Consider the following 17,119-nt stretch of genomic DNA (forward strand, 5'->3'; position numbering starts at 1 on the left):
AAATTACCATAATTATGAGCACAAGTTGTTAAGTTGACAATCATTTTTAAAATTACGTTTCTCCATTTAGATTGTCTGCAGTAGAATGCAGTCTTTTAAACCAGGAAAAATGACTGCCTTTAAGTTTTATAACAATAGTAAGTAAAATCCAGCGTGATTTACATTACAAATCTCATACGTAACATCTCTGCAGGATTTATAGACGTTAAAGCACTGAATGAAATGAGCAATATAGACAAAAAATAAACACTCTGTGTCTACTACTTTTATCTCTCATAGAACTATCCACAGTCCAAAGGCTGTGGAGCTAGAAGGCTACGTGTGCGAATGACAAAAGATTTTAAAAAATAAAATAAAAAATGTATCAATACATGAAATTACATTACACAATGTAGTTGAGGTTTACATGAATAAGCAGAAATGTAATCATGCTTATCTTTCCTATAGCACAATTGAAAAGCCCTCTCTAGATGAACAGATTTGTCAAATGAAACTTTTTCCTTCTTTTCCACTGCTACGGTAAACTAAAGAGTGGATATTCAAATGACACTGCTAAATATGACTAGCATTAGCTACGTGTACTAGTGCAAAATAGTCCATCAAATGTATTATCCGGTGTAGCCTATACACGAGTCCACTATCGGTCATATCGCAACTGAGAACATGCCCCAAATTCATTGCTTTAGTAGAATTTAATGGTAAGTGAAATGATAATCACATTGTAATGTCCTTAGTATTTGTTCAGTCTACAGGTCCTCTAACACTCAGTTAAATGAATAAATGTAAATGTACTACAACGTAAATTTTGTTTTAAATCAATTAACGCAGAAATTACACACAATATTAAGTTGATGTAATTATCAACATTATTATGTCAACACCACTCATCAAAATAATGTGTACAACTTTAAATATTTAATTAATTCAATAAATTAGAATTTTTATCTTGCAACCACACATTAAATTTAGATTGTGGGGGTTTGTTTTGTATAGCTCCGCTGTTAGAAAATACACGATGGTTGAATGTGAACATAAATGAGCAGAATGTAAGCTTGTGAAATAAATTCAACTTTATTGATTGCACTTTTTGAGAAAATGACATGACTTTGAATAAAACTTTACTGAAATAAATACTCTAAAACGTTGATATACCCGAAGAAATGTAAAAAAGAAAAAATAATAAAAAAAAACTTTTTACATACCTTCTAAATAGGTCCCTTTAGGAGGTAAACGTTTTAAAGACGGTGTTTTATAAGAAACGCGCGTATTACATGCCTTCTAAACCTAACCCTTTAGGATGTAAAATGCTGCTTAAAAGAATCGAGAGTTTTGTTTAAACTAGAAGACACAATTTCCGGGGAATGTCTTGTAGGCCTATACACAGTGTCCTACACATCTGAGGTGTGTGTGTGTATGTGGGTGTGGGGGTGTGCGTGCGTGTGTGTGGGTGTGTTAGAGAGAGAGAGAGAGAGAGAGAGAGAGAGAGAGAGAGAGTCATGTGTTTCCTGGGGGTTTGCTGACCAGACTGCTTACAGTGTGTTTATGTTAATGAATTAAGGTACGAGTCGTGTGTTTTAGGGTTTAACGATCCCTACCAATGTGTACATTTGTGGTTTAAGTGAATCTTTGTTTCTGAAATTACTTCTGTGGTAAATATCAGTTTGTGTAACTAATCTATCAGAAAATACTAGACCTGGTGACTGAATGTGGTAGATGTATTAGAATTTTGGACATGTTATGCATGTGTAGCTCCCTATGTGTATGATCTATGTGTAATCCTTCTGTCAAGAAATGAACAGACAGGTTTGTGAAATAATTGAACTGTTTATTGGCTATGTTGTTGAGAAAAACACCGTGATGTGTAAAACATTTCTACAGTCCTTCAAGGCTGTATGATGTCGTTGTTCTCTTTTACTGAAAGAAAGGTCAAAACCATCGGTGTTATTCGTTGTGGAGACTGAAGTGACAATATGTCTGAAGAAAATGAAAATATGTATTACATATCCTACCTGCTAACCAGGTTATTTTAAGGGTGAAAAAACCTTTTTTAAAGACGGTGTTTTAAAAGAGTCGTGCATTTTGTTTAAACTATAAACGAGATTTCAGAAAATGGTCCGCCAACGAGGATACTTACACAGAACTTTCGCTAAATACATAAGCTTTCGTCTATGCTTTGACATCCCATGTCCCAGCAGTACATTTATGACCTCTGGTGACCATGTGGGTGTGCGGGGGTGGGTGTGAGAGAGAGAGACACAGGTGTTCTTTCGGGGGTTTTGCTGACCAGAATTCTTACAAATGTGTTTGTTAACGAATTAAAGGGAGTCGTGTGTCTCAGTGTTAAAATAGTGGTTAAGACGTCGTAGTGGGTGTGGGGGGTGTGCGTGTGTTAGAGAGAGAGAGAGAGAGAGAGAGAGAGAGAGAGAGAGTCGAGTGTTTCCTGGGGGTTTGCTGACCAGACTGCTTACAGTGTGTTTATGTTAATGAATCAAGGTACGAGTCGTGTGTTTTAGGGTTTAACGATCCCTACCAATGTGTACATTTGTGGTTTAAGTGAATCTTTGTTTCTGAAATTACTTCTGTGGTAATTATCAGTTTGTGTAACTAATCTATCAGAAAATACTAGACCTGGTGACTGAATGTGGTAGATGTATTAGAATTTTGGACATGTTATGCATGTGTAGCTCCCTATGTGTATGATCTATGTGTAATCCTTCTGTCAAGAAATGAACAGACTGAGGTTTGTGAAATAATTGAACTATTTATTGGCTACGTTGTTGAGAAAAACACTGTGATGTGTAAAACATTTCTACAGTCCTTCAAGGCTGTATGATGTTGTTGTTCTCTTTTACTGAAAGAAAGGTCAAAACCATAGGTGTTATTCGTTGTGTAGACTGAAGTGACAATATGTCTGAAGAAAATGAAAATATGTATTACATATCCTACCTGCTAACCAGGTTATTTTAAGGGTGAAAAAAACCTTTTTTAAAGACGGTGTTTTAAAAGAGTCGTGCATTTTGTTTAAACTATAAACGAGATTTCAGAAAATGGTACGCCAACGAGGATACTTACACAGAACTATCGCTAAATACATAAGCTTTCGTCTATGCTTTGACATCCCATGTCCCAGCAGTACATTTATGACCTCTGGTGACCATGTGGGTGTGCGGGGGTGGGTGTGAGAGAGAGAGAGAGACACACAGGTGTTCTTTCGGGGGGTTTTGCTGACCAGAATTCTTACAAATGTGTTTGTTAACGAATTAAAGGGAGTCGTGTGTCTCAGTGTTAAAATAATGGTTAAGACGTCGTAGTTAAAACACAGAAGAAACTCTGCAACTATCTGTTACAATGTCTGCTCCGAGAAATCCTAATACCCTTAGAAGATTGCTGTGTATTCACCAACAAGAGGACCTGTTGAAATGAGAGAGGACCTAAATAAACAATAAAGTTCCAATGAACAGTAAATCTACATTTTCTCCTCCTCTAACTTGTTCAGTACTCGTAATACAGATTAAATACGTGTGGGACAGATGCTGTAAACTATGGATCTGATCCAATGTTATTTGGGAACAAAGATCAATCTGAATTCTCTCAACATAAATGTTGTGTGTGTAGTTTGTTATCAGATTGTCTAGACGTACATCGCACATCTGATGAACGAGATTTCCTCTCCCGTGCTGTAACGATGGCTGGACACTAGGACTTCATGGCATATACTGTAGAAAGGTCATAGAGAACATAGAGAAATCTCATTGGGAATTAAGGAACCTTTCACGTTGCCTTTTATTATGATCACAAACAGACAGTTATATTGTTTCTGAGTTTAATAATAAGATTAATGTTTAGACTTTTTTTTTTTTTTTTGATGCTGAAGAAGCAAAAATCTAAGTAACCCTTAACCTTCAGACTGATGATTTGCAATGTCTGAACACGATGCTTGAAATGAAAAATGTATAACGAACTTGAAAAGGTGGAAAGGGGTTCTATGAATTAGTAAATGGGTATCTCTCTCTCTTTATATCGCCATTACAGCAGTGTTTAAACAGATACATAGCAGACAAATATACATATAGACAGTTTTATTTTGTACACGCATACCAACTTAATCTTCACCTATCATCGTTCCCTGTTAATGAAATCTGTCAGTACCTAATAAAACAGTTTAAGTCACTAACCAAAGTAAGTATACAAACTGAAGCTATGATAAAAGAACGAAAACAATGAACCTCTCAAAGAAATTCCTAAATCCTCTGACCGAATATATGGCTGTACCATCTGTCTATTAAATAAATGCCGGTCCTTCATGCTGAAAAAGAAGGATCCGAATATAATACCGGTAGTTTGGCACTGTGACTCAAAAAGTTGTTTTATATCTGACATCTGAAAGCTAACTACTGTTCCCCAACTGCCGTACAATACTGATGATGCTCTTACAGTTAAGAGGGCTGAACGGCAGACCTTGTTAAATAATATTTTATGTTTCTTCCTCATAATGTGTTATATTTTATAAATATATTCTAATACATCTTATATTACTTTTTGCCTTTTCTTATACGTTGAAATGGGATAAGAGGGGGTCCGATGCTGGTGCGAAGGTGATCCTGCACAAGGACATGTCTTTGTAACTGTAAGGGACGAGTCAACGTAATCCTTCACATGGTATTCATAAGGTGCCATAGGTTTCTGCTTCTCTATGGGTCATGCTGAAGTTTGAACAAAATGGTTTGACTTAATATCCGCAGCAGTAGTGCACAAGTCATTTCTTCCTCATTTTTTATTAACTTTTATTGTATGCCTAAATGCAATAAAAGTTATTTGCCAGATTCAGATGCTCCTAAACAAATTATTATAAAGTATGAGTTGGTAACTGATCAACAAAGGCTGTACTATCATTTCTAATATAATGCATTAAATATGGACCACTATTTTCACTGAAATGTTTCAGAGATTTTTTTTTTTCACTACTTTACACTAAATGTCTAATATTCTGTTCTGTTGGAAATATGCCCGAACTGATATCCCCATCCCACCCACCCCCAGATCAGGAGTGGGTAAAGACAGACTGGTGATCTGATCTATATTATATATACTTGTACCTTAGATAAGGCCTCTCTGAACGCCATGGTGGGACGTTCCCGAGCTGAAGTACTGTACAAGTCCTAAGCATTAGATCACCCCAATTACTCTTGTATACTCTTTCCATACCATCGTGATCTTTGCCTGACGAAACCATACACAAACATATTTGACATTTGGGGCCTAATTCTAAAATCACCACATACCAAATGCACAACCGTTTTGTCTTGCTGCCATCACAAAATAAAAATGTTTAAACCTTAAGTAACGTAGTCACGGAGGGTGTATATATTTTTCCACACTACATGAAGTTTGGGGATCCTTATAGACTGTGGAACAGAAGTGTACTCAGTGTGTCTCCGCCGTTTTATTTCATATTGGAGTACAGCCATTTTTCTTTTTTACCATTAAGGATGAAACACTTGTTTCTTTTAAAACGTCATCTTTAAATGTTTTTCTACCTCCTAACTAAACCCTCGGACTTAAGATAGGATCTTTGGAGCTGTTGACGCCCTGCTCAGGGTTAAACAACAACGTCTTTACATTACCTTCATTAATAAATTGTCAAACTAATCTCTTGGTTTAAAAAAAAGAAAAATTTTTGGAGCAAAAGTCAGGTCCTCTCTCATTTCAACAGGTCCTCTTGTTGGTGAATACACAGCAATCTTCTAAGGGTATTAGGATTTCTCGGAGCAGACATTGTAACAGATCGTTGCAGAGTTTCTTCTGTGTTTTAACTACGACGTCTTAACCACTATTTTAACACTGAGACACACGACTCCCTTTAATTCGTTAACAAACACATTTGTAAGAATTCTGGTCAGCAAAACCCCCGAAAGAACACCTGTGTGTCTCTCTCTCACACCCACCCCCGCACACCCACATGGTCATCAGAGGTCATAAATGTACTGCTGGGACATGGGATGTCAAAGCATAGACGAAAGCTTATGTATTTAGCGACAGTTCTGTGTAAGTATCCTCGTTGGCGGACCATTTTCTGAAATCTCGTTTATAGTTTAAACAAAATGCACGACTCTTTTAAAACACCGTCTTTAAATGTTTTTCTGCCTCCTAACCCTTGAAGGACTGTAGAAATGTTTTACACATCACAGTGTTTTTCTCAACAACATAGCCAATAAACAGTTCAATTATTTCACAAACCTGTCTGTTCATTTCTTGACAGAAGGATTACACATAGATCATACACATAGGGAGCTACACATGCATAACATGTCCAAAATTCTAATACATCTACCACATTCAGTCACCAGGTCTAGTATTTTCTGATAGATTAGTTACACAAACTGATATTTACCACAGAAGTAATTTCAGAAACAAAGATTCACTTAAACCACAAATGTACACATTGGTAGGGATCGTTAAACCCTAAAACACACGACTCGTCCCTTGATTCATTAACATAAACACACTGTAAGCAGTCTGGTCAGCAAACCCCCAGGAAACACTCGACTCTCTCTCTCTAACACACCCACACACACACACACGCACACCCCCCACACCCACTACGACGTCTTAACCACTATTTTAACACTGAGACACACGACTCCCTTTAATTCGTTAACAAACACATTTGTAAGAATTCTGGTCAGCAAAACCCCCGAAAGAACACCTGTGTGTCTCTCTCTCTCTCTCACACCCACCCCCGCACACCCACATGGTCATCAGAGGTCATAAATGTACTGCTGGGACACGGGATGTCAAAGCATAGACGAAAGCTTATGTATTTAGCGACAGTTCTGTGTAAGTATCCTCGTTGGCGGACCATTTTCTGAAATCTTGTTTATAGTTTAAACAAAATGCACGACTCTTTTAAAACACCGTCTTTAAATGTTTTTCTGCCTCCTAACCCTTGAAGGACTGTAGAAATGTTTTACACATCACAGTGTTTTTCTCAACAACGTAGCCAATAAACAGTTCAATTATTTCACAAACCTCAGTCTGCTCATTTCTTGACAGAAGGATTACACATAGATCATACACATAGGGAGCTACACATGCATAACATGTCCAAAATTCTAATACATCTACCACATTCAGTCACCAGGTCTAGTATTTTCTGATAGATTAGTTACACAAACTGATATTTACCACAGAAGTAATTTCAGAAACAAAGATTCACTTAAACCACAAATGTACACATTGGTAGGGATCGTTAAACCCTAAAACACACGACTCGTACCTTGATTCATTAACATAAACACACTGCAAGCAGTCTAGTCAGCAAACCCCCAGGAAACACTCGACTCTCTCTCTCTCTCTCTCTCTCTCTCTCTCTAACACACCCACACACACGCACGCACACCCCCCCACACCCACATACACACACACACCTCAGATGTGTAGGACACTGTGTATAGGCCTACAAGACATTCCCCGGAAATTGTGTCTTCTAGTTTAAACAAAACTCTCGATTCTTTTAAGCAGCATTTTACATCCTAAAGGGTTAGGTTTAGAAGGCATGTAATACGCGCGTTTCTTATAAAACACCGTCTTTAAAACGTTTACCTCCTAAAGGGACCTATTTAGAAGGTATGTAAAAAGTTTTTTTTTATTATTTTTTCTTTTTTTACATTTCTTCGGGTATATCAATGTTTTAGAGTATTTATTTCAGTAAAGTTTTATTCAAAGTCATGTCATTTTCTCAAAAAGTGCAATCAATAAAGTTGAATTTATTTCACAAGCTTACATTCTGCTCATTTATGTTCACATTCAGCCATCGTGTATTTTCTAACAGCGGAGCTATACAAAACAAACCCCCACAATCTAAATTTAATGTGTGTTTGCAAGATAAAAATTCAAATTTATTGAATTAATTAAATATTTAAAGTTGTACACATTATTTTGATGAGTGGTGTTGACATAATAATGTTGATAATTACATCAACTTAATATTGTGTGTAATTTCTGCGTTAATTGATTTAAAACAAAATTTACGTTGTAGTACATTTACATTTATTCATTTAACAGAGTGTTAGAGGACCTGTAGACTGAACAAATACTAAGGACATTACAATGTGATTATCATTTCACTTACCATTAAATTCTACTAAAGCAATGAATTTGGGGCATGTTCTCAGTTGCGATATGACCGATAGTGGACTTGTGTATAGGCTACACCGGCTAATACATTTGATGGACTATTTTGTACTAGTACACGTAGCTAATGCTAGTCATATTTAGCAGTGTCATTTGAATATCCACTCTTTAGTTTACCGTAGCAGTGGAAAAGAAGGAAAAAGTTTCATTTGACAAATCTGTTCATCTAGAGAGGGCTTTTCATGTGTGCTATAGGAAAGATAAGCATGATTACATTTCTGCTTATTCATGTAAACCTCAACTACATTGTGTAATCTAATTTCATGTATTGATACATTTTTTATTTTATTTTTTAAAATCTTTTGTCATTCGCACACGTAGCCTTCTAGCTCCACAGCCTTTGGACTGTGGATAGTTCTATGAGAGATAAAAGTAGTAGACACAGAGTGTTTATTTTTTGTCTATATTGCTCTTCAGTGCTTTAACGTCTATAAATACTGCAGAGATGTTACGTATGAGATTTGTAATGTAAATCACGCTGGATTTTACTTACTATTGTTATAAAACTTAAAGGCAGTCATTTTTCCTGAATTAAAAGACTGCATTCTACTGCAGACAATCTAAATGGAGAAACGTAATTTTAAAAATGATTGTCAACTTAACAACTTGTGCTCATAATTATGGTAATTTAGTACATAACACTTAAATTCCTTTTAAATAATGTGAAAATAAAGTGCGTTTGTGTGCGTCATATTTTTGTTTGGATGTGGGATACACATGGTCGTACCAGGTATGGTCACGATTTGGATGTGAACCAGATTTAACAAAACTATATATATTCTTATGACCTACCACAGAGAGCTTCATATTCTATGTGAAGAGGAAAATCATGAGTATGCAACTTTTGTCTGTGTGGGGAGGGGTTGGGGAGGGGTTGGGGTGGGGTGGGGGGAACAAATGGTCGTACCAGGTATGGTCACGATTTGGATGTGAACCAGATTTAACAAAACTATATATATTCTTATGACCTACCACAGAGAGCTTCATATTCTATGTGAAGAGGAAAAACATGAGTATGCAACTTGTGTCTGTGTGGGGTGGGGTGGGGTGGGGTGGGGGGAACAAATGGTCGTACCAGGTATGGTCACGATTTGGATGTGAACCAGATTTAACAAAACTATATATATTTTTATGTCCTACCACAGAGAGTTTCATATTCTATGTGAAAAGATGTACCAGGTGTGCGCAATGTGTGGGGCGGAAAAACACACATGGCAGCACCATATATGGTCATGAATGGATGTGATCCAGATTTAACATAACTATTCATATTTTTATGATCATGACCTTTGATCTAGATATAGAGAGTTAGAATGTGTATCTTTTTGACCTTTGACCTATACCTGTCAAAACTACGGTTACAATATATACAAACTATCTTCTCTCTCTGAGGTGGTTGAGAAACAAGCTACCGGTGTAATTTTCTTAAAAGTAAAGTGAACTTGATTAACGTGTTACGAAGCAAAAGATGGGTAATAAAGGAACAGTTAAGCCAAAAATGACATGTATGCAGTGTGCCCCCCCCCCACCCCCCCGTACAGTCCAGCGGCCTAGACATCTTTAACGTTCAATATTATGTTCTTTAGGTTTATGCTGAAGGTGCTAAAAATTTTTTCCATAAACACATCATCTACCAGTGTCAGATTACTTTTAGCTGTGTGATGTATTTCAGTTAAATAAATGAATTTTTAAGTATAAGTTAATTATATTGTTATATCAAGCTTTCTGGTAAAATTTCACCTTCAAACCTTGGTTTCAGCTCCATTGCGAAGTTGAGGTTATTATTCTTAGATAGCAGTTATGTCTCAATGAAGATCTGGTTGCGCTTTATTATTTCTTATCTGCATTAGCCTTGTAGCTCCCCCTTGTCTCACTCTGCTCGACTACACTTGGTGTTTATTATATCGAGCAGAACGAATTTCAGACCGTATTTGTGGCAGTGAACCATTTCATATAAGCAATATTAACACGGAGATATTGTGAATCCTGTCAAGTAAATAAGAAAGAATGAGGTAAATCATTCACACCAATGTACAGCTGTAATCTCTCACACACACACACACACACACACACACACACACACACACACACACACACACACACAGTGTGTCTGGAGTATCTGTAACTGTGACATATTCTGACTAGAGGTATCAGGCAGGAAGGGTGAGAGACATCAGGCGTGAGAATCTCTGGCAGAAATCTCTTGATTTTTTATCCTTCTCGGGCATAACGTGCTGTGACAAGTGCAATCTTCATCGTACACAGAGGGAGAGCTAAGCGTGTTAAGGACAAATCCAGACTGAAGTGAAAGTAAGGGCATGGTAGGGATGAGCTGTCACAGGGATTTTGTTTTGTTTTTTGGGTTGTTTTTTTTTTTTTAGAAACGTGTAAAAGAAAACCAACAAACCGTCGAGGCCAAAGGTTTACATGTACGAAGGCTCATTTTTCCACAACTCCACACATTTCATGTAATCATAAAGTATCTGCTTTATTTCCATAATTTCAAAACGAGCTAAGAGACAGTTTTTTTGGGTGTGTGAGTGTGTATTTGGTGTCTTGAACCTTGAATCAAACTCTTGTTGAATCCTTCCACAAGCTTCTCACAGTACTGTTCTGGAATGTTCTCCCATTCCTCCCGACAGAACTGGCGAACAGGTTTGTGGGCTTCTTGATTCAGACACGCTTTTTCAGCTCAGTCCACTAATCAGCTCTGGAATTCGGGTCAGGGCTTTGTGATGGCTGCTCCCACTAGCCATTTTGTTACAACTTGGGAAATCCAGCACTGATGCAGTTTCTTCAGTATTTCATCTGTTTTCTGAAGTGCGTCAGTCCCTTTTCCAGTAAAACACCCCCACAGCATGATGCTGCCACCCCGTGCTTCACAGTGAGGATGGAGCTCTTCAGATTAAAAACCTTGAGGTTGACCTTTTCCTGCCGTACACAGCGCTTAAATACAGCTACAGGTGCTCTCCGAGTTAACTCCTTATCATTACAAATGTCCAATCAGGAAGGAGGAACCTTCCAGATTGTTTAAACAGACGGTGAACTTGCTGCATTTAAACCTCTGACCCAATGGAATTCTTATGTAATATCTTTCGCCTAGGTATACTGTACTTAACTTTTAGCCTCAGCTGTATAAGGTTCTGAACTTTATTTCAAACCAATATTTAGGATTGTGCCAAAAAAAAAGGTTTCTCACCCTATATTTATTCAAACTCTGAGTTCACATGAGCAAGATTTTAGCCAAGGCACTGTTAGTTTTGTAATGAAACCCAGAAGATGAGATGAGCGCTGAAATTTATTAAAGTACTGCAAATCTCTTGTTGAATAAGACTCTGCATTGTGAACTTACACAGGAAACGAATAGTCCACTTCCTAGTGTAAACTCAGGGTGAGGCGGGTGTCGTACAGTAGGTACTACATTGGGAGTTCATAACACATGCATTAGCATTTACAGAGTAATGAATGAATAATTATCCCATATTCAGCACCTTGCTGTGGCCCTCAGTTTAGTGTTCAGAAAGGAATTTGAAGCCTGTACACAATTACTGGCTTGTAACACTGACACTATGAAGCATCGTTAGCAATAATGTGCTCAAGCATCACATAATTGTGAACATCCTAACATATGATTATTTTATAAGCGAACCTCATGTAATAATTACAGAGAAGGTGTTCTGTAACGTGCTTGTTGTAAAACTGTATGTTCTAGCAACGAGCCATGAGAGAGCGTGTTTTACAATGTATTTTATTACGGGTAACATCAGACAAAAATAAAAACATCTGATCAGATAAAACCGCTGTAATGCATGCTGCTTTTATAAAACAGTGATGAAAAGAACACGATCAAACCCTGTGCTTAATAAATCATTTAAATCATTATGAATATTATTCTCAATAAACAGTTTCTCCGCCTCGCAGTGTAACAGTAAGCGCTGGCTCCTAAGAAACATGCAGTAACAGCCGAAGATGAAGGTATTTTATATCTGAAATGTAATGTTTATCGGTCATTTTACATCATTTGCATAGTAATTACTAACTCACAGGGAATTGTATACCGGACAGTTCACGTAATTGAAAGCCTGGTAATAAACAAAGCTGTTATATAACTATTGAAAATGTCTGATTGATATGAGGAGGCTTGGAGACATTTATAATTATTAACATTTTTTTTGGAAAGAGCCTTTGAGATCATTGTAAAACATTCTGTAGGTAAAGCTGTTTCGTCAAGTTTTCTGCTGTGGGAAAGTCTTCAGGATTTTGTCAATAATATGACACGATGCATTTTGCTTTATTCGTTAAAAACAGTCATTCTTGGTAAATGCTATGGTATAAGAGGAATAAAGTGCTTTGGGCCATGCTACTCGAGGAAAAGGATCAACCTGTAACAGCACACCCTGTTGTGCTTTATTCCTTACATAACACATTACCCATTCTTATACACGTATTATAAAGTGGTTATGTAGGTCACCTTCAAATAAAGTGTTGCCTTCAAGTCATAGAGGAAGGCTTTAAAATGGCTAAAGTGGAGTTTTTTAAAAAAAAATGTGTATATATGTATATGTGTGTGTGTGTGTGTATATATATATATATATATATATATATATATATATATATATATATATATATATATATATATATATATATGAATATGAAATTGGATGTGTGGGGTGTTGGATAGATAAGCAAGAGTTCATATCTAAAACTTAGTCTGGAGTAAACAGTGCAGTGCATACTTCTCTCACATGTGGCAAGAGCTCTGATCTATTTGTTGGGCCAATTTATCTATCTATTTATTTATTTATTTATTTATTGACTTCAACTTTTGTATTTCAGAGTTTCATTTTGAGACCTTTTTAATATTTTAAAGCTACTTTCGGTGTTGTGACCTTCCTGGAAATGAACCCAGCCAGCATTTGAACAGGTTTTTGTTACATATCTGACTTTGATTTAACAGGAGAACTATAAGATATTGACGGACATGGCTTTGGCCATGCTGTAGAACCTGTGTGTGTGTGTGTGTGTGTGTCTGTGTGTCTGTGTGTGTGTCTGTGTGTCTGTGTGTGTGTGTGTGTACAGATTGCAGTAGTGTTGTGTGTTTGCATAATGAATCCCACCCTCTCTCGTACTTCCCTTAATCACAAGTACAGTATGTGATGTGCACAATATAATTTTACATGTTGATTTATTTTGGCATGAATGTACAGTGTATATAGGTATAAAAAGACAAAACACACAAAAGGCCTCTTGTCTTTATTGAGCTCACTTTTAAACCTTTGGAGTTTAGATGTGTGTGTGTGTATGTATGTATATATATGTATATATATATATATATATATATATATATATATATATATATATATATATATATATATATATATATATATATATATATATATATATACATATATATATATATATATATATATACACACAAAACATCAGAAATGGTTTCCAAAAAAGTGGAAATGTTTTAGAAGGACACTTCTAAAGGAGCTCTTTAAATGGTTTTGTTTATCAGCTTTACCATGACGTGCCCCATGGATCAGAGTGTGATCTGATAAAAATCTGGGTGTGTAGGTGTGTATTTATTACCTGTCCACAGTTACTGCCCTTTGCCCTCTGCACAGTAAAAAGGTAGGAGGTGCCTGTGAAGGTGAAACTCAGCATCTCCCTTTTGTGTCGAGAGAAAATACACCATTTCAGGAGTAAAAACACAGTGAGTATCTACATCTAAAGCTATAATATATAAACACACTGAATGTACACCAGATGCAGAAGAGTTTTGTGGGTTTGTACTGAAGTTTGAATGTTCACAGGGTGTTTTATGACTTGATACAGAGACTATTTCCTGTAAGTGAACTCTGTGCTGATACAGGGTTTGATTTAACACACCGATGTTGGAGTGAAGTAAACGTGTGTCCTGCTGTAATCTGGAGAAGGAGACATGACCTCCAACATGAGTGTGTCTGGAGAACAGGACTTAAAGAGAGACGAGAGGTGAGTTACTTTTCCATTCACCAGCAATAAACACACACCGTCTCATGGAACAGATCTGTATCTCTAAACACTCACTAGTTAACAGAGGAACTAGACTTTGGTTTAAGGTGTTTAATAGCAGTGAATATATCACTGATCTGATCTAAGAACAGTTTAGAGAAATCGTTCACTGAGAGAAGAGTAAAAAGGACTGTGTAATGTGGAGGAGAAGAGCAGCGTAGCTTTGAGTCAGTGAACTCTACAGGCTTTAAGACCCAGCTGAGTCAGTTATCTGTGATTGGGACTCCTGACATCAGTGTAATTCCTGAGGTATGAGGCGTGTCTCCTGTTTGAATAAGTGTGCAGACTGGAGCTGAATTAAAAAGATGGAATTATTGGTGTTTAATGATGAACACATTGTGTAACAGTGCTGAGACAGCAGAGTATTAATTATTGCTGATATTTCTGTTTAATTCTAGAATGATGGAGGGAAAGAGATCAGACTCACCAGAACCCAGCTGTGTGTCCATGAAGAGTGACGCGTCAATGCATCGTCCAATTAACTTCAGAGACGGAGCCGGGTCTCCTGATGTGAGGTCAGTACAGTGAGGTGTTTTACAGCAGCATTCCACCTGATCAAACTCACTGGTCTCATTCTGAAGCCCTTCATGATCTTTATCAGGTGTTGAAGCAGTAAAACACTCAACTGTGCAGTGCTGCAGCTCTCGGACTGGCAGTGAGGAAAACTGCTTTAAGAGTTCAGTTCAGCCTGCAGTCCCTGAGCTGGAGGGTCTGTGGTTATACACAACAACATTTACACCTGGGACATTAATGACTAGATCACTATTTTATTCATAAACATGTTAGTGTCAGTGAGAAATCCTGAAATCAGTGTATTGTGTTAAGAGGATAGTGTTAAATATCTGTCTCTGTATGTATTAGTGTGTGTTGTGCAGCTATGAATACATATAGTCTATATCACATCATGTGTTTTATTTCTTCACAGACCACAACAGAAGAAATCAAACCTCAGCAGAAATCAGTTGGACTCCATATTCAAGGTGTGTGTCTTTTTAATGTGTGTAACTTCCGTGTGAGCAGGTTGCAGGTTTTTTTATTTAAGATCATGACAATTTACTGAAGTATTGATGTGCAGCAGCATTATGGGTAATCAGACAGAATTTCAGCTGTAACTGTGGTAATAGAAAGAGACTTTTATTCTTTTCATAAAATAAAAGCATCTCTCAGTGTGTAACATTATAATATTTAGATGTGTTCCTGTGTGTTTCTAACCAGGAGCTGGAACACAAAGTCGTCACTCTGATAAAGAATGAGCTGGAGAGGTTCAGGAAGCTCCTGAGTCCAGATTACCCAGCATGCACTGAGAGGGAGGTGCAGGATGAGGTGGATCTGCACAGTGTCAGAGACGGAGCGCTGAAGATCACACTGCACGTCCTGAAGAACATGGACCACACAGATCTCGCTAACACACTGCACAACAGTAAGAGCTCTGAGTCATGGCTTTATTCCATCAGGTTCACTTCAGAGAGAGGAAATAGTTTTAGATAGGAACACTTTTAGTTTGAAGTTCGAGTTTAGTATCATGTACATCTGCTGCTTTTCTGTTCTGTTCGTGGTCCAGCTTGTGGTGACTCTGTACAATGGTCCTGTTCCTTCAGGAATATTTACTACATGAATCAGGAATGAACAGCAGCATTTGAATTTGACATTTAATCCTGTGTTCAGTGATTTTACATTAAAACATGTTATTACTTTGTTTATTAGAACTCGCCTCTGTGTATCAGACAAAGCTGAAATCCAGCCTGAGAGAGAAGTTTAGAAGAATTAATGAAGGAATCTCACAGCATGGAAGCTCAGCACTTCTGAATGAGATCTACACAGAGCTCTACATCACAGAGGGTTGGAGTGGAGACGTCAATAATGAACATGAGGTGAGACAGATTGAGACAGCGTCCAGGAGACCAGCAGCACAGGAGACACCCATCAAATGTAATGATCTCTTTAAAGACAAGTCCATCAGAAGAGTGCTGACTAAAGGAGTTGCTGGAATTGGAAAAACAGTCTCTGTGCAGAAGGTCATTCTGGACTGGGCTGAAGGAAAAGCAAATCAGGACGTCACCTTCATGTTTCCACTTCCCTTTAGAGAGCTGAATCTGATGAAGCAGAAACATCTCAGTCTGATGGATCTTCTTCATCACTTTTTCCCTGAAATAAGAAAACTAGAAGTAATAGACTGTGACTCCTACAAAGTGGTGTTGATCTTTGATGGTCTGGATGAGTGTCGACTTCCTCTAAATTTCCAGAAGAATGAGAGACTGTGTGATGTGACAGAGTCAGCCTCAGTGGATGTGCTGCTGACGAACCTCATCAAGGGGAATCTGCTTCCCTCTGCTCTCCTCTGGATAACCTCTCGACCAGGAGCAGCCAATCAGATCCCTCCTGAGTGTGTAGCCCAGGTAACAGAGGTACGAGGGTTCAGTGATCCTCAGAAAGAGGAGTACTTCAGGAAGAGGATCAGTGATCAGAGCCTGGCCAATAAAATCATCTCACACATGAAGTCTTCAAGAAGCCTCTACATCATGTGCCACATCCCAGTCTTCTGCTGGATCTCAACCACTGTTCTAGAGAGAATGTTGGGTGAAGCAGAGAGAGGAGAGATCCCCAAGACTCTGACTCAAATGTTCACACACTTCCTGATCTTTCAGATCAAACACAAGGAGCAAAAGTACCATCAGAAATGTGACCCTGATCCTCAGCAGACCAGAAAGAGTATCCTGGCACTGGGAAAACTGGCTTTCCAACAGCTGGAGAAAGGAAACCTGATCTTCTATGAGGAAGACCTGAGAGAGTGTGGCATTGATGTCGGAGAAGTGTCGGTGTACTCAGGAGTGTGTACCCAAATCTTCAGAGAGGAGTTTGGGCTTCA

At 37.7% G+C, this 17,119-nt stretch overlaps 2 protein-coding genes across 6 annotated transcripts in view; one reads left to right on the forward strand and one right to left on the reverse strand.

Moving 5' to 3' along the window:
• The window catches only part of LOC108261599 (NACHT, LRR and PYD domains-containing protein 3), a 619,868-nt gene that overhangs the window by 230,292 nt on the left and 372,457 nt on the right, over window positions 1–17,119 (reverse strand). The window lies entirely within an intron of this gene.
• Window positions 13,824–17,119, forward strand: part of LOC108261688 (NACHT, LRR and PYD domains-containing protein 3) — a 9,346-nt gene continuing 6,050 nt past the window's right edge. For 4 of the 5 annotated variants that reach the window (XM_053678840.1, XM_053678842.1, XM_053678844.1 and 1 more), the window contains exons 1-6: window positions 13,824–13,912; window positions 14,035–14,193; window positions 14,652–14,768; window positions 15,179–15,233; window positions 15,469–15,673; window positions 15,958–17,119. The exon at window positions 15,958–17,119 is cut by the window's right edge and continues 609 nt beyond it. In XM_053678840.1, the coding sequence (XP_053534815.1) occupies window positions 14,141–14,193; window positions 14,652–14,768; window positions 15,179–15,233; window positions 15,469–15,673; window positions 15,958–17,119 (1,592 nt within the window). In that variant the 5' untranslated portion in view covers window positions 13,824–13,912; window positions 14,035–14,140. The remainder of the gene's footprint in view (window positions 13,913–14,034; window positions 14,194–14,651; window positions 14,769–15,178; window positions 15,234–15,468; window positions 15,674–15,957) is intronic. The other variant, XM_053678841.1, reaches the window with a different exon arrangement.

This window comes from Ictalurus punctatus, unplaced genomic scaffold (assembly GCF_001660625.3).
Source record: "Ictalurus punctatus breed USDA103 unplaced genomic scaffold, Coco_2.0 Super-Scaffold_100056, whole genome shotgun sequence".
Taxonomy (NCBI): Eukaryota; Metazoa; Chordata; class Actinopteri; order Siluriformes; family Ictaluridae; genus Ictalurus; species Ictalurus punctatus.